Source organism: Anas acuta, chromosome 24, assembly GCF_963932015.1.
Source record: "Anas acuta chromosome 24, bAnaAcu1.1, whole genome shotgun sequence".
NCBI lineage: Eukaryota > Metazoa > Chordata > Aves > Anseriformes > Anatidae > Anas > Anas acuta.
This window is the reverse complement of record NC_089002.1, coordinates 6038507-6062349: the sequence shown is the minus strand read 5'-3', so window position 1 is coordinate 6062349 and position 23843 is coordinate 6038507. Positions and strand designations below refer to the sequence as shown.

The 23843-nt window shown below is 44.3% G+C and overlaps 1 protein-coding gene across 2 annotated transcripts in view; it reads left to right on the top strand.

Moving 5' to 3' along the window:
- Positions 1 to 23843, top strand: part of RAP1A (RAP1A, member of RAS oncogene family) — a 35460-nt gene that overhangs the window by 5980 nt on the left and 5637 nt on the right. The window contains exons 2-7 of one of the 2 annotated variants that reach the window (XM_068659857.1): positions 10297 to 10366; positions 14263 to 14346; positions 17873 to 17941; positions 19263 to 19319; positions 20085 to 20225; positions 23300 to 23443. In XM_068659857.1, coding sequence (XP_068515958.1) covers positions 14290 to 14346; positions 17873 to 17941; positions 19263 to 19319; positions 20085 to 20225; positions 23300 to 23443 — 468 coding nt within the window. In that variant the 5' untranslated portion in view covers positions 10297 to 10366; positions 14263 to 14289. The remainder of the gene's footprint in view (positions 1 to 10296; positions 10367 to 14262; positions 14347 to 17872; positions 17942 to 19262; positions 19320 to 20084; positions 20226 to 23299; positions 23444 to 23843) is intronic. The other variant, XM_068659858.1, reaches the window with a different exon arrangement.

The following is a 23843-nucleotide window of genomic DNA, read 5'->3' as shown; positions in this document are numbered from 1 at the left end:
GAGATTTGGAGCTGTTTGTGTTGTTTCTGCTTCTATTCGTGGTAGCAGCCCACTGGGCACGACGGCGTGTGCTTTTCTCCCAGCGTCAAGTGATCGTAGCAGGTAGGAGAGATCTGCATGAATCTGGATGCGGCCACATGAAGACAATGTTTTGATCTTCGCTGCTGCAAGTGGTCCAGCAGGTACTGGGTGCTGGGTGTTGGGAAATACCTGCTATACCTGAACAGGCGCCGCCTCGCTGCGTTTGTAGTGGCTTGACCTGAACCTGGGTGAAGGCGCATATTTAATTCCTCCGATTGAGAAATCCAGATGCTGACAAAAGCAGGCCTGGCTGTGTTTTGAAAACTCCTGTTTGTTTGTTTACCTTCACCCAACAAACCCCTTTGTTGGAGGGAAGCTCTGACCCTCCGCAGGTTTTTGTAAGGAGGGAGGGACGGGCAGCAGAGGGCAGGCAGCGGAGCTGGGAGGTGCAGGGCTGCTCGCAGTAACTTGGCTTTCCTCGGCCCTTTGGTTGTGTTTGACTGAAAATACGGGGAGCTGGGTGTTAGCAGGCCTGCTGAGCAGGTGGCCTGAGGCACGGTTTGTTATTTATTTTGAATATTGATAAGATTGAAAGGGTTTACATCCATCTGGGCACCGAAGCAGGAGGTCTGAGTGTGTCCCTGGCAGTGGCTGTGTTGTGACCGAAACATCTCTATTAACGCCCGCTGCCGTGGTGCTTCAGGCACCCCTGTAAGGAGCAGGACGAGCCTTTCTGCAGTGGGTAATCATCACCCTGCCCTGCCAGAAGACTGCTTTTTGCAGACACGCTGCACTGGCAGCACGTCGCTGGCAGGTTTGTCAATCGGTCGCGTTGTGTAACGCTGCTCCTGGAGCAGAGCTGGAGCAGAGCAGGCTGCTTGCATTTCGCTTTTGAGTGGCTAGAACTGCAAACTCAAGGCCTGCCGGGTCGTTTGGGAGTTTGGTTGGGTCCGAAGTTGTGTTCTGGAGTTCTCTAATACTGAGAAAAAGTTGTATTTGTCATATTTAGATGAGGGTATTTTGTGTGAACTCAGAGCTGTTAGAGCTGCTCTTTGGAGGAGCTGCACATCCACAGCTCTGGCCGGCTGCAGAGAAGGGAGCTGCTGAGCTTCCCGAAATAAGGCCTCTGCCAGTGTTGGTCCAAGCGAATGTGTCCTATGGAATTGGATCTCTCACAAAATTTTAACACGTTAGTTGCAAGTAGACCCTCACTCTGGAAAGCACTAAGCGTGTGGGAAGAGCAGCTGGGCTGGCTGTGTTGGTTGCCCTGCCTTTTATGTTGCTTTTCATGTAATATCCTTTTCTCTAATGCAAATAAACTTAAAGTCATAGGGAGGGGCTGCTGAGAAGTGAAAAAAACTTTCATTACAGACCGCTGACATGCAGAATAACGCCTTTTATATGTCACCTATCACATGATGGTTGGAAGTAAACCATAGTTCATTGGGTAGGGTTATTTCTGGTGCAATTCTCCTTTCTGCAGAAGCAGTCCCATCCCAGCACGTCGTGCCGTGCCCTGGGATTTGATGTGTTCGTCCTGTTACCGGGCTGGAGAACAGAAATCCGATGGATTTATGGAACAAATGCAGGTGAAGATGGCACAGACATAGCCAATTGTTGCTTTCACATGCTCTGGATTATAACACTAATTGTAGATGAAAATAACATTAAGATTAAAGTTACAGACTGAAACCGTTCCAAACAGCCTTTCTCATGAAATATTCATGCATTTAGGGCTTTTAACTCATCAGATTACTTACAATAATATTGTAATCAGTATGACTTTCTGCCTTTGTGTTTTTTTCATGAATACGCTGCATTGGCATATTGATCACCAGAATGCACTCAAATTTAGAATAAAGCTTTTTCAGGAATCTCATTTAAAATGATCAAAGAGATGTTTTAATGCTCCAGGGCATTTTCCTCAATGGTGTGCATTCTGAGAAAGCATCTCTTTCCCTTTATTCTGTGATTTCAGTGCTCTGCAGCCTGTCTCTGCTATGCGAACTGCTTGCTCGAAACCCTCACCGTGAGCACAGCGTTGAGCGCGAGGCAATTCAGCATTAAGGCAGGTCTGAGCAGCGCAGCGGGGTGACTGAGCATGCTGGTAGCAGGTGTCAGGGTCCCGGTGCTGTAAAACCAAGGAATCTCCATGGAACTGTGAGGCTGAAACTTTTTTTTTTATTGGTACTTTGGTGCCAAGTTCATATGAACCGTATCTGTACAGCCAAAAGTTTGTTTAAATAATTATCTTCTGAAGTCAGCGGCTGTAGTGTCCCTGCATTTGTATGGCTGATTTTGCATTTTTGAGTTGCTCGAGAAAAAAAAAACAGGGAAATGGGGGGTTTGACTTTGATGAAAAGGTGTCCTAACCAAAACGGAAAGCGCAGGAATTGCAGATAACAGCAATTAACATTCAGCGTGAGTGCGGCGTGTTCTAAGGTCTCGATCAGAGTACAGAACTGACTGTCTCCAGGCCATATGTTTAACACATTTGCATACTAATATGGGAGAGAATTTTTTTTTTCCTATTGCCTTATGTCTTATCATTTCAAAGACTAAAAAGAGAGTGACTTTTGTTCCTGTTCGTGAGGTGGAGGGGAGGAATTGGCTGATGGCAGTGACGCTCCTGCTCGCTGGTTAGCTGCTGTAGGATGTCTCCTCCCCTGCGAGTTAAACATAGCTTCTCTGCTTCTGGAGCAGGAGTCCAACTGCCCATGGCTTTTTTTTTTTTTTTTTTTTTAAGACAGCTGTATAATAATCTATTTTGGTTGTATTCAAGCTTGACCTATAAATACTGAAATGGCTCATATAAAAATGTTTAAATCAGTTGGAGCTATTTCCTTCATGGGTTAGTGTCACCTCTTTCCTTCTATATAGGATGTTCCAGGAGGAATTGACAAAGCTGTTTTGCTTTTTCAAGCCTTGCAGGTTCGGAAGGATTAAGAAACGTAAGAGTGCAGAGCCATGAGAGTCCCAGTGCAGATCTGTCTGCAGGTTAGCTCTGGGCTTTTCTGGCCAAAAAGTTCTCACTGATGCCCTTTAGGTGCCAGCCCTGAACCGTTCTTAAAATTTTGAATCTTCCTTTGGTTAAAATCCTCACGTAGTAGAGAATTTCACTTTTGCTGTAAAAGAAAATGTCTGTCCTCCTCTGTCTCCAGGTTCCAGGAAGCAGCATTACAGGGCAGAGTTAAAAGCTGAAGGATTAGGAACACATTAAATAAATTCATTTTAGTGCAGAAAGTAAAGAAAGCTTGGTGGTGTGCGGGTTTGTTTGTTTGTATTGAAGTTAATTCTGTACATCAACTTGCTGCTGTTCAGGTCCCCATTGAGCCTGAAAATTTGCCATCAAAACATCTCAAGAGTTACACTTCTCCTTGGTGGTGTTAAAATGCATCCATCGCTGACTCTGCTTAGGTACTCATTACAAGGGTGCTCGTCAGTGCTTGGCAGTTCATACGCAACTCCAGCGACAAGTGGTGAGTGGGCCCTTTCCTCCAGAAGTACCCGTGGCACAGCAGATGTTCAGGGGCTGCAGTTGTGCAGGAGAGGTGCACTGGTTGCTCGTGGCTGACGTACAAGACCGTATTTTTAGGCAGTGAAAATCTCTAGACTACATATGCAAACCTGACCTTTAGATCAGTCTGGAAGCTTGGTGTGCACGCACACGCTGATTTCTCAAAGCTTTGCTGGTAAGGTCTGAAGGGCAGCAATGTTTTTGGGACCTGTAAGTCATCCTGCTCTGCTGAATGGCTGGGCAGTGCCTGCGCTAACCTGTGACGTGCTCCTAAGGGCGTAGTATTGGGCTTCCAGTTTACCAGCAGAAGGTAGGAATACGTTTTCAAGTGTTTAAACCCCTGCAGCTTCTTCTGGAAATTTAAAAGAGGCTGTGTGGGGGGAGCTGTGCTGTGCTCTCCATCTGACCTGAGTCCTGGAGTGTGATCTGATGAGCTCCGGGCACCTTCCTGGTGCAGGGCAGCCCCTGGTAGCGAGCAGGGCTTCTATGGCCATAGCCCATGGGTGCCAGCACCCATCTGAAGCCTCCTGGGATGAAAGGACAGGGATGGGACAAGCAGGAGAGACCCTGTGGGTTGCAGGGCTGGGTGCTGCACTCACAGCACTCTGGTCGCTGCTGTGCCAGCCCCGTGCCGCTTCCCCTGGCTCTGTTTGTTCCTCCCGTGCAGGTCTGGTGCTGCCTCCGTGTCCCAGCACCTTGCAGTGTCTGTGCAGGATGGGGAGAGCTGCTGCATGAAACCGAGTGGCTGGTGGCAATCCAGGCTGCTGGATCTGCTCGCTGCTGCTGCTGCGAGTGAGTTCCCTGCCACGGCCACATCCTCGTCTGTTGGTGCAGCCTCGAGTTATTTTCCTGTTCTCATCAGTTCCAAGCACTTTCTACAGTGCAGGACTTCTAAGAATGCTCGGAAGGAATGTTAAAATATTCCTTCCTAAGTTGCGTCTCAGTTTCAAGTTTAATCTCAGAAATCATTTACCAAATCATGGCGTGGCCTTGCAAGCAAGTGTTGGGTAAAGAAAGGAAGCGAGCTTTCGGTCTGTTGCTTGTGCTGGGTGCAGACACGTGGCCCACGGCGATGCTGCTCGGAGGATGTTCACCAAACAAGGTGCTCTGAAGTGCTTTGAGTCGTTTTCTTAGCTGGTTAAGAAAGTGTTTTCTCTGATAAAGAAAACTTCTAAATCCTTCTGAACGTGAAATAAATTTATTGGGTTTATCTGACAAAAATGGAGGTTAACAAAAAAATAAAATCAGCCCCCAAACTCCAACTCTAGACAGTCGTTTGTATGAACAATACCCCCTTGGGCCTGCTGGCATTTTTTGAACAGAAAAAAAGCAGGGATTTAGCGGTGTCTGGTCATTATTACTGCTGAAATAAAATAATTACTTAAAATGCAGGCTAAAATCTCCCTACCTCATGTTGCTTATTTACCCTAATTATAAAAACCAGGAAGAACATGGTTAAGAATGTTGCCAAGCTACTATCAGCACAACAAATTATTCTTACCAAGTACAATATAGTTCGTGTTTTGCTACGATTGAGCCTCCTAGATTCTGTCTGGAATTTAATCCTTATTCAAAAAGGTCAGAACATTTTTTCCAAGGGGGAGGGAAGGAAAATCAGTGGCAAGGGGTGGGCGTGGTAGACAACAGATGGGAGGAAGTCCCATAAACTGATTCCATACCTGATGTGCGTGCCCTTTAATGTTTGCATGATTTGCTGATGGGGAAGAGGGCGAGGAAGGGCTTTTCTTCCGGAGGAGGGCTGTGTCCAGGGCTGCCGTGTCCGGGCCCCAGCAGCTGGCAGCACTTTATATGTATTTAATTGAGAAAAGTCAGTTTATTCCCTCAATCTGCCCGGTGTGCGTGGATGTCCTCCGTCCCGTTGTGGCTCGGTGCTGCTTGGCGTGAGCTTGGCGGCAGCGCTGCAGCCCCTCAGGGGAGGCTGCCGGGGGTGAGGTGGTGGCTTCTAACTCAGGGCTGCTGCATGTTCTGGTCGTTGGGTTTTGCTTCTGGCTTCCCTTTCACTGCTTTTGTCTGCCTGGCGCATGTCCCTAGTGACTTTCTGCAAATGCAGACCAACAGGACAAAAAATAAATTAGCCGTTCGAGCACGGCAGGCTTTAGCTGCCCAGAGTACTTGTTCCTTGCCTGAAGTGCTCCTATGGCAAAGCAATTTGAAGTGAGTAAGTAGGCAGCCGCTTCCATAGAAGTAAACATTTTGATATTTAAAACTGCAAGTTCAGCATGAAGCTGCCTGCAGAAAAGGTTACGGATCGAGGAAGATCGTTCTCAAGATGTTTGTGCCCAAAATCGCTTTTTCACACCGCAGCTCGACTGCTCACAAAGAAGGTCGTCTCTCTGACCTGGTTGTGTGCGCTGCAGTTAATTTGTTCAGAGCTCCGGTTCAGCAGAGCACTGAAGTCAGGAAGGATTGCTCTGCTGCGAGAGGACTTTACTCTCAGCTGAGGCTTTTATGGCTTTGGCCCTGAATCAGTAATCTTCACAGCACGCCGCAGAAGATGTGAAATTATGCAGAAACTGGCGATTTGGATGTGATTCAGGAGGAGCAGACGGTCGGGACTTTAAATTTTAAGAATGGATGTGTGCAAGATCGGAAGGTCGGTCTCCTACCTTCTCCAGTTAAATACTTCATGTAGTATCTCGGAGCAGTGTAGGTTTCTCTTGCCTTCTTCAAATACCTGTTTGTTCGTTTGGCTCGTTGTTAGCTGAATTCTTGGCACATGCTTCCATCCATGAGCTGTTGGTTGTTGGTTTTTTTTGTTTGTTTTACTGTCAAAACCAAAACAAAGCGTGCCTTCTTAGTATTAAATTACTGAATCCTGAGTGCCTCTCAGTTGGGCAAGGTATGTAATTAAGGTGCTGCTGCCTTCTCTTGGGTAAATGTATGAATTCTTGGTGAAAGTTCTCTTTCAGAAATATCATAATATTGAAACACTTTTCACTATTAACGGTGAATTCAATTTATACTTTTATTTTATACTGGCTCATGGTAAGGTTCAATTCCCAGTTACTGTAGGGAATCACATCTCATTCATGGCTTTTTCAGTTCCTGGGTGTGCTCGTACTTCCAAGGAATAGTGTGTGGGTCCGAGTGTCCCGAATGCCCTGCTCTCTAGTGGCAAAGTTACCGAAGCTAACAGCTTAATTTGGCAACGTAAGCTCCTCCCTGGAACGGAAACGTGGTCCTTGTTTTTAACAGAAATAACCTAGGCTTTGGCCTGAGTTAAAATTGGGAGAAAAAGGTTAAAAAGCTAAAGGGGCTGGATGTGCACAGCCGTTGTGCGGTGACACGTACAGCTAGCTGTGTGCTGGTTATGCTAATTTATATTTGATTTGATGCTGAACGCAGTCAGTGGAAATGGTAATAATTTCCTGTTAAATTCATAAAACTGAGAGTGCAATTTTTGTCGTAATGTATCAGATAATCCTCCTGTTGGATTATTTAGTGGTAATGCATCTGTTTACCTGGGTGTTGGATGCTGCAGTAACGAGCAATGAAGTCAAGTCAGGCTCTGAAGATTGTGTGAATGGAAGTTTGTCAAACTGTGCATGAAAATCACATTGAAGCCCTGCTTTCTGCTTGGTCTTGTCTTTTTTCCCCCTCTCATTTTTCTGACGTTGACAGCGTCAGGACAGGCGGGGGAGGTTTTCAGCGCACCTTAAAGGCAGGGAGATTGACTGCCTTGGTGCAGTGACTTGGCAAGTGCGTCCATGGCAGCAATTTCTGATGTTGTAAGGAAATGCTGTGCTAAGGAGCAGGGTAAGTCCGTGGTAATGTTTTTCTGGGAGAGCCCTCTGCTAATTAATTGTGTGATTTGCAGGCACCCTTTCATTTGCGATCCACCATCCCTCATCCCATCACGTTTCCGTAGCTTACGTGCCACCATTGCATAATTGTTGACAGCTTTGATTAATATTGGGGAAGTATTTAATGTACTTTCGGCTTGATTGAGTAATTTAATATCCAAGAACACGGTGTGTAACAGATTCCTGCTGCAAGCAGGTGGCGAGTGGAGCCGTCAGGCGGCCGGGGGCTGCCCTGGCTCTGGTGCTGCAGGATTTTGGAGTGATGAGTAATGGTTAGGAGACATTTACAAAAAAAAATAAAAAATAAAAGAAACTAAAAAACCTCAGCTTTTCATGGCCTAGTTGGTAGTATTTAAAAGAAACTGGCATGAGGAGCACTTCCAAGCTCAAAATTAAACAGGTTTGTTTATAGTAGCCGTGATTCAGCGCTGAGCTGCCAGGGTAAAAATAACCACGGTGGCTGCAGCACCGGGAACCTGCCCCGCTCCGGCACGGTGGCGGCGGCGATCCTGGGGCCATCGGTGTGCTTCTGTCCCCAGCCCGACCCCTAAATAACACGCTGACAGCATGCGTCCCCCTGAGGACGTCAGACGCCTTGGTTTCCGTGTGTGCAGGACGGAGGTGAGGACTCTGAGCGAGCCGTGTCGGCAGAGGAGGTCGATGTCCTTGAGTCCCCGTCTTGGCCACCCCACCGGGAATCTCCTGGGAACGGAGCAAAACACCAAACGGCCAGGGGTGCACGTTGCTGAGCTGCACGTGGAGAGGCCATTTCCTTGTGTCTCTAGGAACTGATGCCTCTGCCTGTGGTTTTGTCTGTGCTTGCTCAGTGCCTCGTTTTTCTCTGTTCCTTCTCTCCCTTCCCCCCCCCCCCCCTTTTTTTTAACCTAGGGCTGTGTGTTGCTGATCTCAAGTGCAAATGCAGTCGGCGTTCTTGGTTTGTCATCTGTCTTCAGTCCCGTAGCTGAGCCTGTGTCAACACTTTGAATGAAATTCCCTATTTTCAGGTGTCTGCAAATTGGATCCGAGTGGGTGCTTGCAGCAGGAGCTGCCTGAGCAAACTGCTTGGCTGCAGACCTGCTTCCTATTGTGTTTGAAAAAGTATTGAAGAAGGATTTTGAAAACTTTGTTTTCTGTTTCTAAAGCATTTTGATTTCTATGGTTTCTAGGTGGCACTTGCCCGTGGCTCTGCAGTTTTGGGTGCAGAGCTGCTAAAATATTTTGAAAAAACACAAATTACTAGGCTGTTGTTTAAGCTTCCTATGATTTTTAGCACTGAAGGGGGGAACAAGCGGTTCTTTTCTCCCGTGGGAGCTTTCAGAAATGCTCTTAGGGAGAGCCAGCAGCCATGTGAGGCCAGGCCACGTCCTCTGGGGTTTAAGGACCGGGGGGACACATCTTGGTGGCCTGGCTCGCCGTGCTCCTGGCTCACCGATGCTCCTCAGGCAGCGTCCCGGGGTGCCACCACCGCTGACCCCGCTGCATCCCACCATGGGCTGGGGCTGTGCAGGTGCTGGGGAGGAGGCAGAGGTGCGGGATCTGTTTTGGGGGCCCCCGATAGCGTTGGTGCCTGGTGCCTGGCTTCCTGTGCCTGCTCTGTAAAAGAGCTGTGCTTTGTAGGGGATGCAGCACTCGGATTTCACCCTGGCAGTGCGGTTAAGCGGCAGTTGCTCCCCTTCGAGGTTGCTCTGGGTAGCTGAGCTGCTAGAGGCTGCTTTTCCTGCGGTCTCAGTACAGGAAATTTTCATCTCCTAAAACGCATTGCAAAGTTGGTCCAGCCTCAGGCAGGTTTCGGCTGACTTGCGCTTGTCTTGTAAGTGAAGTTGTGCAGGTTTTGTGCAGTCTTGGGAAGAAAAAGCCCATCAGAAAGCTGGGGATGAAACGAGCAGCGCGCAGCATCTCTCCTGCAGAACGAAGGTGTCTTTTTGTTTGGGATAAAACAAAGTGCAGGAGAGGAATACTGAGCTGCTGCTGGCTTTTAATGGGAATCAGTCATTGAACTGTTCTTTGAAATTCCCATCCCTCGGGCAGTTGAGCAATGAATGGGCAGAAGCAGAGGGAGGATGACAGGGACTATTTGGGGGTGAGATTATTTGGGGATGAGATCCGTGGTATCGAGGTAGAAGGCAGTGCTAGGGAAACAGTAAAAAGTGTGAGATTGGAAACAGGAGTGAGTGTCTTGTAATTGTAGTTGTCAAATTACAGGTTCAGGGATTGTGGACAGAAGTGGCAACAGCACAAAGCCAATAAAAATTGATGTAAGGCAAGCTGACAAGCTTTTTAGATACTGATTTTAAAAAACAGTGCGTAGAGGAGAAGTACTTTTCCCTTTGGCAACGTTTTCCTACTGTGTCTTCAGACTGTATTTCACTGCTGTCAGATCTGGTAGCCAAAAATCAGGAGCTTGAAATTTTCATTTAAAAAAAAACACAAAAAGAAGCCATGATATTAACCCATGCTCCTGAATGAAATCTGAGGCTAAAGAAGGTGGCAGTGCGTGGAGCAGCTGAGCTGCTGGCGTCTGTATTGAGCACGAGTGGCAGCTTTGCTTGATCTTTGCTTTCTAACTGAATAGATTCAATTCTGTTTCCTTCCCACAGTTTACCTTAGCTGCAAGTCCAGTTTGTAAAGCATTTTTTAATGATGTTACCAAGCTGAAAATCTGTTTTGCCATTGGTTTTCTCCTGACCCCCCAACGTTTCACTTACCAGAAGCAGGGTTAAATTGCACTGGAGGCTTTGTTTTTAAGAGAATTTGATTCTGGTGTTCAGAGATTGTGTAGAGCTCCCTTGATTAAAGCAAAGAGCAAATTTTATAACAGGCATATTTTACTATTTTACTTTCAAACTGTGAAGAGTAGATTTGATGCTTACATACACTATCATCTGAAAAATATGTTCTGAGGAATTAATTTTTCTTTTTCTTTTTTTTTTTCAGTCCCTTGCAGGGAGCCTGGAAAAAACTTCAGTAGTGCTGTTAACACTGATGAGAGATCTTTTATGCCAAGGTATGAGTATTTACTGTTCTCATTTGAGAATTGATAAATGTATAAGGCAGCATTTGAAGTTAAGTTAAAAGCTGTCTGAACCTTGTTTCTTGTAGTGGAAAAACGCAACTCTGAAGTAGTGTGCTCTGCCTTTCCTGGTGTTATTTGCTGTTGTACAAAATACAAACATATAATAATAGTTCACAGGTTTTCTTTCCAAGGCTGAGCCAAGAATGTGTCTACTTTAATTTCTTTGTTGTTGTTGTTCATTTAAGTCTTTTGTTATCGTCTTACTGGGGCTTGTATCATCAGTTATGCCCAACGTTTCATGAAGTTATGCAAAACCATCAAGCCACGTGCCTTTACCACTGTCTTCCTCCCTCTGAGCAGTGTATCTACCTCACACCAATGGCCCTATCAGTGTTGAGAGAAGGAAGGAGCAAGCAGCAATGCAAGCTGCCTTCTTTGGGTGTGTGAAATTGAACTCAGGCATCCGCATCGCACAAGGTGCACATCACGTTTCGGTTTAGCGCAAGGTTCTTGCACCCAGCCTTTTCCAGAGTTGCATTTGTGTTTATTCTTTGCTTGCATTTCTCTACCCAACTACCCAATTTTATTTTTCAAGGTCCCTTCCAATCCCTAACATTCTGTGAAATTACAAGCTTCTTGATGAGCTGGTGAGGATTTTGTATGAGGAACAGCTAATTTGTCGTTTGAGTTGTGAACGAGACTGACCCTGGCCCATGTTCCCACGCAGTTCTCTTGCAGTGGGATTGCTTCATCAGTGCCCAAAGCATCTGACCAGCTGCAGATAAATGGCACTAGAGAGGTTTTTCTCTTGGATATGTAGACATTTAGAGGTGCATATGGCTTGTTCTTCTCGTGGTGGACACCACGTGAAGGTTACCCAGGCCAGGTATTTTGGGCAAGCTGCTGGAGATCTTTGCTCTTCCTTTGGGAGGGGGCTGATGCTGGCAGCCTGGGCGCTCTCGTGGCAGCACAAAGAGGTGCTCCTCTTAAACAAGGAAGAGATTAATCATGAGGTGTCAGGTGCTTTGCAGTGTGGAAGCAAAGTTTGTTCATTATTGTAGCTGCAATCTGGACCCTACTGATTTATTACTGCTGTATTTTAAAGTGGCTGTGCAGGTGCTTGGTAGCCTGGTCTGACACTGAGGGTGGAGCCAGCCTGCTGCTCAGAGCAGTGCCAGGGCATTTAACGTGAAATTTGTTCTTTGCCCCGTGCCTGTCCTGCTGTACCTCACTGGCTGTGTGTGAGGGAGGAAGGGGAGCACGAGCAAGATGACACACTTAGTTTTTGCTTTCTTTTTGCACCTTGCCCTTCAGAGCTAATGAGACCAGTTTCGCAACATGTGAAACAACAAAAAGTTTTTTTTTTACACTTCTTAGTGATCATAGGCTTTTCTCGAATCAAAAGGAACGCTAAACAGCCGTAATTTCATGCCATTTTGAAATGCTGCTGTTGCTTCACAGCATGCTCCTCTACTGCACAGAGCTCGGGGTGGAAATGAATGCTACTGTGTCTTGCTGTATTTAGGTGGGCATAAACAGTTTGCCAAACGAAAAGTTGGCTAGGATGCGGCATAGTAATTTCTGGAGCACTCCATTCATGTTGTATAAACAGATAACATTAACATACTTGTGAAAGAGCTACAAGATAATTAAGGCGTGTGGAGTTTACAGTAATAAGGCTCATGCGTTTCAGGATCTTGGTTTCCTGTTGCACCTGAAAAAAAAATCAGCAAATATTGCAGAGAAGAAATGAGAAGTTAGTCTTGTGCTACTCCCAGCTGAAAGTTTCCCACAAGTATTTTTACTATAAATAAGAAGTGAAAGAGTTCACAGCTAAATTTAACCCTTAGATTGATTTACTTTCAGGGGCTTTCATGAGTGGAGCAGACTGTGGAACCGTAGAAGATGCAGATAGACTAGGTCAATAGATTGCATTTACACTTTATAAAAAAGTCATTCCCTTTTAATTTCTAAGGATTGTCAAAGGAAAAAGCATTGCTAATTGGAATTCCCCTCTCTTTCCAAACCAAAATCATGATCTTAGAAAAAAAAAGGAAGTGAATGTTACTTCTCAGGGAAACTTTCAAGCAGAAGAACTTGCAGCTGACAGTATCTTAACCAAGAACGTTGTCAGTGTACTGCAGTGCATAGACACGGCTTGCTCTGTTTTTAGACATTTGAATTTAGCATTCTGGAAAATCCCTTTTGGTTCAACTTAGTTTCACAATTTCTATGAAGTTAAGCAACCAAAGCTCATAGTGGCCTTCAGGGTTGAAGAAAAACAGCCCCAAGGTGCCTGAAAGTATGAGCTGCTGCTGCTGACTTCTGCTTTATTCTCCCTCTAACGTCTGGGCGAGGGAAGAGCAGCTCGGCCACGTGAGAGCCTCAGCACAGGCAGGCGAGCCCCCGATTCCTGTCCTTTGGATGTAAAAGTGAGCTTAAAGCTGTGTTAAACTGGCCACAGGGTTTGGGTGCCTCTTCCTCTGCAACTGCACGTGGGCTTTATTTATTAATTTTTTAACCCGTGTGTGTCCCATTTAGACCACAGGACATAGAGGAGTGAGGGTTGGAAGCAGGGTGCTGGGGACAGGCCGCGTGCAGGGCTGTGCCTGGGGAGCGTGTGGCAGGTGGCCCTTGGGAGTTCAAATGACAGGAAAAAAAAGATAAAATTCCCAATTTAATGGTTATATAAACCACAACACACATTGTCAGGTAGCTGTCTGCCATGGCAAAGAGGCAGGAGCAGGGCTAAAGGTGCGATCCCCGTTCTTCGTGGATGGTTGTTAATGGCAGCCAGCAAGGTGATGCAGCTCTGCAGGGAACTACCAGGAACACGTCTTTATTTCTAACCCAGTCCTCAGATGTAGCCAGCGAGCCCATAAATCCCGTGCAACGTTAGTTTGAAATGCCTGTGAGAAATGAAACTTCCCCAGCCTCATAGCGTTCGTGTTTCTGAATCCTTACTTGGGAAGAAAGCGCTATCTCGCCGGGAAGGAGCAGGGGATGGTTCGCGGCTGAGGTCATTGTTTGCCTCAGCGCCCTTGATAGGGACAGCCCAGCCTGGCCTGTAATGTAAACAGAGTGTAAAATGTTTATCGCCAGCTTTGTCACTTGCCTTATTTGTCAGGGAATCGCGATGAGAATGAGAGGTTTTGTGGTGCTGCGCAGCGCGTTCGGGGAGCTGGAAGATTTCCTTAAAAAGGCACAGGCCTTGCTGGGCGAGCAGCGAGGCTCTGCCTTGGCAGCCGCGAGCTGGGGCTGACCTTTCCAGAGAGAAAATACTGACCTAAATCCTGCCCTGCTGCGGGAGAAATAAACCTCCCTGCTTGCATCTTACTAACCTGATTTTCTTGTCTCGCACTCGCGGCTTTATGCTGTAAAACGTTGGGAATGCAGGGGCAAGGTGGCACTCGCGGGGTGTGTGGCGGGGAGGGGGCTGTGTGCCCGGGCACTGCTTGTGATCGTGTTTATCCTCGTCGTTTCCAAACAGCAGAAGGTTGGCAGGTCCGGGTCTGGGCATCCCGAAACCTGGGAGGCAGCGAGTTCCAGGGCAAAGTTTGAAATCATTAAAATGCTTTATGGCAGGGTCAAAGGAAGCATTGCGTTGGCTGGTTCACTGGGTTGCGTGCGGTTTGCACATTTGAATATTTGAATATATTGGAGGGGGAATCTATAGTTTGGTCATTGTTCTGTTTGGTATAAACTGGAGCTGGTGGCAATTCACGCAGAAAACAACAGTCTTAGCTGTTCCTATAGAGATTTTTGTTCACAGCAGCATCAGGAGAACAGGAGCACAAGGCCACTTTCAGAAGACTGTGTCGTGAAGGTGTGTGTACAGGTACATTTGTAACCATTTGTTTTTTTGTTTTTTTTTTCCTGCCTTCTAGATCGTCGGTATCTGAACAGACCACACCATGCGTGAGTACAAGCTAGTGGTCCTTGGTTCAGGAGGTGTGGGGAAGTCCGCCTTGGTGAGTCGCTGAGGAAGTGGTCCTGAAACCACTGCGTGAGCTTCCAGACTGGCCTGTCTCACTGCAGGCATTGCTCATAGAACGAACTGGGATGTTTGTATTACTTTTAATATGGGCGTTATTAAATTATTATTATTAAATTATGGGCATATTAATCCTTTTAATATGGGCAGTGACTTCCAGGTAGCCGTTGTTAGGCTGCCAAAGGGTCTGTGAGTTTGTGTCAGTCTTTGGAGAAGAAACGGGTGATTCATCCCTGTTAGAACAGTTAGCATTTCATGTTTGCTTTCTGTGGATGTGTAATACTGTCAATAACTGAATGTCCCCAAGTATGAAAAGTCTAGCCTAGGCTAGAAGAATGAATCAAGACTTGCCCTGCGTGGTGGCGAAGGCTGCAGCTGAGGAGTACACCTGGAAAGTGGTTTGTTTTCCATCACGGACAGAGCCTGAAGGAGATGTCTGGCCTGAAACCCCAGGGCGGAATAGCAAGCTGCCTCCAGGCAGAGCAGAGGGACAAGCAGACTGATGACACTTTGCACTCCTTAAGTGCTTGTGTTGTTTCTACTAAGAGGTTTACATAGCAGAGTTGATAGTAAAGCATTGTAAGAGAGGTTTCTGTCACCCATTTATCACAAATCAGTCAAGCAGCTCGCCCCAACAAGAAAGGCAAAGAACTGGTCAAGTGTAAAGTTATGTAAGACAAGGAAACACACCATGTTCCTTTCCACAGAGGGTGATAGCTGACCAGCCGTTCATTTTGTAGATGGGTGCTTCTTTCACTGTTTTTTATTCTGCTGATAGGGGCTGCTAATAGTCTTGTCAAATCACCTGCAGAATCTAGTTGAATGAGAGGAAAGATTGTTCAATTACATATCACGTTTGAGGTACTCTTTCAGGATCCCTTCCTAGTATTTACAAGATGTAGGAGTACAAATTTTTGATGCGCTGTTCTTCCACAGCAGCTTGAGTGATCCGCATTGCTTTTTCCGTGAGCATTCTCCTTGATTATCTTGGCTTTATTATGTAATATTGAAGGATTCGCTAGGTAAAATTGGGCGCTTCTGAATACACCATGCGTAAAAACTATTCAGCATGTGAAGTACTTTGAATTTCCTCGTCTCTGACGTAAAGTTCAGTGTCCCCATTCATCACTGGCCTTTTTAAAAGTTGAAATGTGAATACTTAATTTTTCTAAATTCTTACTATAGTATATTTTTTTCCAAAATTTATTCTCAAAAAGTTCTGGAGATTGTATTTTCCTTTATTGTATATGATGAGTTTGTGTATTCCCACCTGTAGGGATACAAATTGGGTTAAATCACTGAGGACCCTAACTTTTGTGCGTATGTACTGCTGGTGGGTTGATTATGAAAAGTCTGGTAAACCAAAATTAAGGTCTAGGTACTAAGTAAGCACGCATTGTAATTCATTTGCAGTGTTGGTCCATTATGGTTATGGCAGGACACAGTAAGTGCCAATTAGTAGCTGAGGGAGAATGATATTTATCTTACCAGATGACCAATTTACTGACAGGTATTGGCAGGGTGGGACTTAAAATAATACAGAGGTCACTTTAAAATTTCTTTCTTCAAACTGCGTAAGCTAAGTACCCAACAAAGAGCACGGTGTTTGTTTTCAATCCAGTGTTTTCACTGGGAGTGCAGATTACAAAATGCTCTTGTTTCGCTACGAATCCTCCTGTTTTAACTCCTGTGGGTTACGTTAGTTTTATTTCTGAGCAGTACTGCGTTTGTGGATATGAAATAAGACTGAGTTTTAGCAGAACGACAAAATGTCGTGAGTGGTTTGTCACATTCTCTTGCTGGAGGCTGCTTCACAAACAGGAAAAAAGTTCACAGGGTGCAGCTGTACAGCTCTGACCAGCTTCAGTGTCCAAATGTTAACCTCCTAGCAAACAGCAATCTTCTTTGGACTCTGTTCGGTTAATAACTGTGCTGAACATCCTACAATACAGTCTGTAATCTGAAATTGTTAGTTGCTGTTATTCGTATAACATTGTAAACCCCCTAATAATGGTTCAGGCTTATTAATACAGGCTTACTTAGTGAAATAGAATGGCTTTTGAGTGAGGTAGTACTAGATTTTATTTTATTTTTTTATGTTAAAAGAAGGAGTGTAATAAGGAAATGCTCAGAAACGCTCAGTTTTCAGCACATAGAGAGGCTTTCTGCATGCATCTGGTATGTGCCACTCTTTGAAAGTCCTTGTGTGGCAAAAGTGAACCCCGTTGCCAAAAAATCTCAGCCTTTTGTCCAAACAAAACACATCTTCTTGAGACAGGTAGCGACCTGGCAGAATTTGTACTAGAGATTCGTGGAAAGCTCTGTTGGCAAAAGATAGTTGCTGTGTTTGTTGATATTTAATGAGATAAAATTAAGTGCTGTGATCTTGGCACTTGGCTTTACCAACATCAGCCAAACCTCTGGACCCACCCGTGCTGCACCCGAGGTGAGAGCACGGCGCTGCGCCCGGCCAGAGATGGGGAGAGCATGGGGCTCTGCAGCCATGGGTCACTGAGCTGGGGAGTGCTCGGAGCAGCAGTCAGAATAAATTGCAAAGAACTAACACTATCACTAGTGTTACAAAGATAAACTATTCCAATTTACCAAACTGGTACCGGTACAGATCTGTCAGGTTGCACCTGGGAGTTGCTGATTCCCAGCACTGCACCGGAGGAGGACAGACGACTGTTTAGATGCAGGGAACACATGCAGGGTTGCCAATAAGAGGAGACATCAAAGAGAAAAATGCTCTTCCTATTTATGAAGAGAAGGTACTGAAAGGAAAAACAAACTGTGTCTTCCAGAGGACAAGTGAAACCACAGACCAGCAGGAGCCAAAGTATGCCATGTACGGAGCTTGAGTGTCCAGAGATGGGGCGCATCCAAATGACAGCTTGATGGGAAATGTTTAGAGTAGATTCACTTGGAATAATTATATAGGAGAAGAAAGATTTCCTCTTTGAAATGAATGATGTCTCCTTCTTTAATGATTTAATACAAACTGAGTATCTGGAGACTCTCCAGATTCAGCTCGCTACTCTGAAATACGTCTGTGCTCTGCGTGTAATCCAGAGTAGTTCCACTGTAACTCTAACACAATTGAAATCTGCATTTTCCACAGCACACACTTTGCCAGTTCCTCTGATCAAATTTCACATCTTCCATATTTGGTGCTTTTTTTATTCTTCTGAAGTCACAGACACTAAAATAAAGGCATTTTAGAGAATGCCTTTATTTTTGAGATGCCTTCATCATTTATGAAGAAATGAGCAAACAGTTTGTCTCACATAGTTTTAAAATGTGCTTGAGTAGTGGCTCATAAAACAACAGAAACTATGCAGATTTCTTTTGAAATAATTGAAAATGTGTGTATTTTTCCCTTCTCCCCACTTGAAGTTGTCAGCAGTGTTGAGTGTTTTTTCTGCTATTACTTGTTCAGAAAGTGTTTCTTGGTTAAGTGTTACTGTCACAGTTACTTCACTTTTTTTTCCCTCTCTCCCCAGACTGTACAGTTCGTTCAGGGAATTTTTGTTGAAAAATATGACCCAACAATAGAAGATTCATACAGAAAGGTAAAATAACATCACTTCTATTCTTTTCAAGACTCACAGAGCTTGCTTGTTTTTAATAATGCAACGAAAGCTTATCAAAATGAGCAAGGTTTTTTTATGAGAATGTTATGGATGCATAAAAGCATAGCAAGAAATGATGCATAAAAAAGCATCAGTCTAGGAAGTGCATTCATGTAGATGTTTGACTGTTCATATTTCTATTTAATAGAAGAATTAAAGCTCTGTTACTTTGTATAGCCATTGCTGACTTTTTAGCTCCTGTATGGGGGTACGAGCTGTGGCTCTTGGCAGCCTGGCATACTGCTCATCCCGGTGCCAGTGCTGTTGATTGGTGCCTGGGCAACGTATTAAAGGACCAAAGACTGTTACTCATATCTCTTTGCTGTAATTTGATGAATGATTATTATTTCAGAGCATAAATATATCAATATTTGTTGCTAACATGCGATCTGAACAAGTTAGCATGGATTATATATATCTACACACACCATTTATCACAGTAGGTTGTGTTACTGTAGCACAGCAATTGCATTTTGTTGCTTTCTCCTAGGAATGATAGTTTTACTATTTAGTTTAAATACGTTCTGCTTGGTTTGAAGGTGCATAAAAAATTCTTCACAGCTGTTCTGGATGCAGGCTTGTAATTGCTGAGCAGAAATACTTGTCAGGATCCCTGACTCTGGTGTTACACAGCTCTATCAACAGAGCTGCTTTCTTCTGGGGATTGATGTCAAGTAACCCATTGTTTTGCAGACTAGCATAATTGTTGCCATAATTAAAGACACCAAACAGAAAACAAAAACTTGTAGCATTTGTGCCTGTGATAATTCAATGTAAATTCTGTTACGAGTTCTGCTGTTACATTTATTCATTTTTCCTGGAATTGCCCTTAGTGGATCTGAGACAGTTCTTAGCTTCCAAAAGACTTGTTAAGCGTTAGTGTGACGTTTATTAAATATTGTGCTTTTTCTTTTCTTCCTCACTCCCTCCTCAAAAAAAAAAACAAACAAGTTTAAGGTCCTTTTGATTTGTAGGAGTGGATTTTATCTGACTTGAGAGGCTAATTGTAAATATCTCAACTTATTTAGGCCTTTATAATCAACACAGTCCTGGATCACTAGTGAGCTGCCCCAAATGCCAGCTTAAGGTGTAATTAATCTTCTAATAGCAGAGCTTCTCTTAGTGCTGGGAAAGTGCAGGTGGCTGGCTCACTTACAGAGGTCTTTGCTTCAGAAGTAAAGAAATGAAGGTGAGATTTCCCTCGCCTTAATTTCAGAGGTTTTAGTTTTAACTGTATTTCTTTCTTCCCTTTTTTATGCAGCAAGTGGAAGTAGACTGTCAACAGTGTATGCTTGAAATCCTCGATACAGCAGGGACAGTAAGTATGATTTCTTTTCCTAAGCCGTACAGAGTTTCTTTATCAAGAACAAAACAAGATGATAAGCATAGAACTTAATATAATAATCCTGCCCAAGGAAGAAGCAATAGATCAGGCACAACAATTAAAATAGAACAGTTCTGTTTAATAACCCAAAAGCAGATTGCCATATCAACATTCTGATACAGGGTAGGTTTGCATGTTAACTTTGCAAGTGGCCAGAAAATATAGCCCAAAAAGTTCTTAAGCAGCAGGCTCTGAAGGGCACTGCCCTCCCTCGTGGCCATGTTCGTGACAGTGCCACACTGTGCGTGAGACGTGGGCCTGTCTGCAGCTAGAGAACTTGAAGTGATAGCCCAGATCTGTCATCTGGGGAACTGGCCTGATAGCAGGCTCCTGCTCAACGCTCTATCAGGAAATAAATGGAAGATCAGTAAAGAACATGTCCACCAAATGCTAATGGCTTGTGTTACGCTTTGGGGCATACTCCGGTATACCTGTGGATGTGTTTTTATTGGGTTTGTTGCACCTTTTCCTGGTTTTGGAAGGAGCCTTGCTCTTCTTAATAGAGGAAGGGAAAAAGCAAAGGAAAAGAGATGTGTTAATGCTTTTATTAGATTTTATTAGATCTCTGTGAGGGATAAATACGTAAATCTGACCCATGCTGTACTACGTTCTTGTCTCCATTATAATAGAAGTATTCCTTTGTAAATGTTCTTCAGTGTCATTCACGACCTAACTACTTTTTGAAATATTTGATTACAGGAGCAATTTACAGCAATGAGGGATCTCTATATGAAGAATGGTCAAGGGTTTGCACTAGTATATTCAATAACAGCACAGTCCACGTTTAACGACTTACAGGACCTGCGGGAACAGATTTTACGGGTTAAGGACACTGAAGATGTAAGTCAAATATATTTTTTTTTAATTTTGAAAATGATTAAAATGATATTTGAAACTAAGCATACAGGAGTTTGCATGTGAGTAAAATTTCTGTCTAGGAATATTCTTTGCTGTATAGCAAAGTTTTGTGTTGAAATGAATTTCCTTAGCATTGTTTGTTATTTTCAGTGTTACGTTTCAAGTTTGCTGGAAAGCTGACAGTCTTGATGGGAAGTGATATAAAAACGGTGGGAGTTTATTGAAGAAAACCTTTTTTTTTTTCCCCTTTCATTTTATTTATTTTCCAGTATTTGCGTTTTCCTCATACTGTGCTTCAGCAGTACTTTATTTTCCTCAAAATTATGGAAAAATTATATCTGAATGAGCCAGTAATGATATTCTTAATAGATCTCCAGCTGTCTTGCCATGGAGACTGATGTTGTTTTTCCCAAATTTGAGAGGCGGAAATTGAAGTACAGAGAGACGTGGCGAGTCCTGAGGGTCAGCTTCCAAGCCTCAAGTCCCAGCCCGCAGCAGGGCTGAGCTGTGCCCCCCGTGCCTACCAGAGCAGTCTGAGTTGATGATTTTGAACTGTAAATAGAAAGGACGTGTTCAGCTCACTGACCGGACTCCTGCTCTGTAATTTAAGGGTCGCTAGTATTAATAGCCTTTTTTATTTTTATTTTTCAATGTTCCTTTGACTTTGCTCTCGTGTCATGGTGTGAGCGGGCAGTGTGGGACAGGGCAGCAGGAGCTGGGGCTGCCCCAGCGAGCAGGGCAGTGCCCCTGCAGGGCTCCGTCCTTGGTCGAGGGGCACAGAGCAGGTTGCCTTGCTGTATCTGTGCCCATTTTGTTTGCACAGTCTCTTGGTCATCTCTGGTTCATTCAAACCCATGCTCCGTGAGGACCAGCGGTGCATTCAGGGTTTGAATGCTGATGTGATGGCTCTCGGTGGGCACAGATCACTTGCGTGGCTGAGAACCTTTTGAACTGTTAAGCTAAGTTTTAAAAAAAATAAAAATAAAAAGGCACTCCTTCCTGTATTTAGTTTCAGAATGTCTTTTAAAATCCCAGTAGTTAAACCATGAAGCTATGTCCAGCAAAGTTTAACTTCCAGCCTCCTACATGACATAGGAAATGGTCAAGCAAGTTCTTCCAACTCCATTTTCTGCTCTGGGTTAAGAAATCACAGCCTTTTGGAATAACCAAGCAGAGTTACACATCTTTCAAACCTATGCTGTTCAACCTATGCTGAGTATCGCTTTTTTCCTACTATTTTACATCCTAATTTTCCCATTTTTCCCCTCGTGTTCACCATGTTTCATTATGTTCACAACACATTTTAATGTTTCAGAGTTCTCTTAAATATCTAGAGAACTGTAAAGAATGGACTAGACTAGTGTAGTTGTAAATATCCTGTTACTCTCTGGGAAATAAACTTGTTTGGGGGTTGCCTCATCTGTTCTGCGACTTCAGCTTTTTGATGTAACAAGTAAAACTTGCTTCTCAAAAATAAAAGTCATTTTTTTAATCAGTACGCCTGTGAGTTTTAAATGCAAAAATTAATTTTGTCTAGGTGAATCTGAAAGAGACTACAAATATTAACGTTGGAGTAGATTAGAAAATGTTCAGTGCATTGTAAATCATCAAAGGAAGTGGATCGTGATTTATTTTCCAGCTGGAAAGTACTCATTTTCTGCTCAAAGAATTAAATGCTTCAGGAAATAGAACAGGGTACACACCCATTATCAGCAGTTCTTTTGGTTGTTGGTTCTTTTTTTTCTACTTTTACATAGCATGAGGGAAACAGGATGCTGTGGCTGCTGGGTGCTTGTGAAGCACCGCAGGAGGGACTGCAGATCTCGCTGCCATCTCAGCTTTCAGAGTCCTCAAAGCGCCTGGCACCTGAGCTCTGGCTGTATTGTCCCCCAAGGCCCACGTGAGATGTAGATTTTTGGTGTTTGGGATGGTTTTGATGTTTGCTTGTTGAAGGTTGTTTCAGCTTGCCATTTGTAACATCTTTCGGTGGGCTGCAGCCACGGTAGAGGCTGTGACTGAGAAACAGGGAAAGCCTTCTGAAAGTGTGTATCTCAGGGCATTACTTCCAAGATGCCTTAGTAATGTTTTCTGTAGGGAATGCCACAAGGAATGCAGCTTCCCCAAGGCACCGTCCTTCTGAAGGAGTGGGACGCTGACTCACCCAGATGCTTCAGAAAGCCAGCAGCTGCAGGAGAAGGGTCGATCCCCTTTCATCATTCATTTCATTCATCTCGAGCAGCTGATGTGCTCGTATTTGCGTCGTGGGCGTAGGAGGAATATTTTGAACATGTACCAAATGTTTATTCTGATACGGCATGAGGTTATTTATTGGAAGCGACGTCCTTTCAGGAGCTGAGCTGATGAGTGGCCGTTCGTTGGAAACTTCAATTACTCTGAACTAGTTAATATCAATCTCAGTATTTGCGCCTTTTGTAGTGAACATCCTCATCTCTGTACATAAAGCTTGTCAGTAGTACGATATTGTGTTGTGATGAGAAAGGCAGATGGTGATGTGCACAGGGCTGGGGGAATGCTTAGCCGCACAGAACCACTCCTCCTTCCTCCGTGATCAGGGCAGTGCTCTTCTAAGGTGCTTTCACTTGTTGGCTTGACAGCAGATTGACAAGAGAGGTAAAAAGAATTACAGAATTAGAGAATTTCTAGGTTGGAAGAGCCCTAGGTTGGAAAAGGTCAGAAACATATAATGTATTTCTTAAAACACGTGCTGTATGAGCCATTGTCTAAAAGAGGTTAAGCTGATGGGCAGTTCAGCCTCATGTCACATAAATGTCCTGAAATGCATTTTACTAAGTTGTGCTTTTGTCTATAGAATTGTGTTGGATGTAAATACTGGAAAACTTACTAAAATCCAGTTTAGCTGGTGAGCCCGGCTAAATTTCTGACTTTTCTGTTTGTTTTTTATTTATACATGGCTGTGTTATTTTGTTTTTGTTTCCTCCCCCTCGTGTGCCTTTGCGAGCTATTGCATCACTTGGGCAGTGTGTGTTGTATGTTAATTTGCTGACATCTCTTGGTTTTGCTCCCTCTCTCTCCAGGTTCCAATGATTCTGGTTGGCAATAAATGTGACCTGGAGGAAGAACGCGTAGTCGGCAAAGAACAGGGTCAAAACTTAGCGAGACAGTGGTGTAACTGTGCCTTTCTAGAATCGTCTGCAAAGTCTAAAATCAATGTTAATGAGGTAAGTATCAGCTGTTCCTTGCCTGTGTTACATTAACATCAATACCGCAGTAGACCAGCATGCAGTCCTTCTTACACTCCTTCTTCAGTTAGATTCAGGGTGGTTCTGACGTCTCAGTCTAAGAACAGCTTAGACAAATCTATTTAGTTACTGTTGTTTGTTTGTTTTAAAGAAATCTGCTCGTTTTTTAATTAAGGGGTGGGTGACATCCCCAGGCAAATGCTTTCTGTGGTCTGTGTTAGAGGGCATAGATGGCAGAGGGTCATCAGTAAGCCCAGTTAACTGGATGGCTCTTACCTTAGGTAAAACTTTACCTGGAAAACAGACTTTATTAAGATAGCAACTGCTGCTATTCAGGACGTGAGTTATGCCCCATTGTATTACTTGTCGTGTTGCTTAG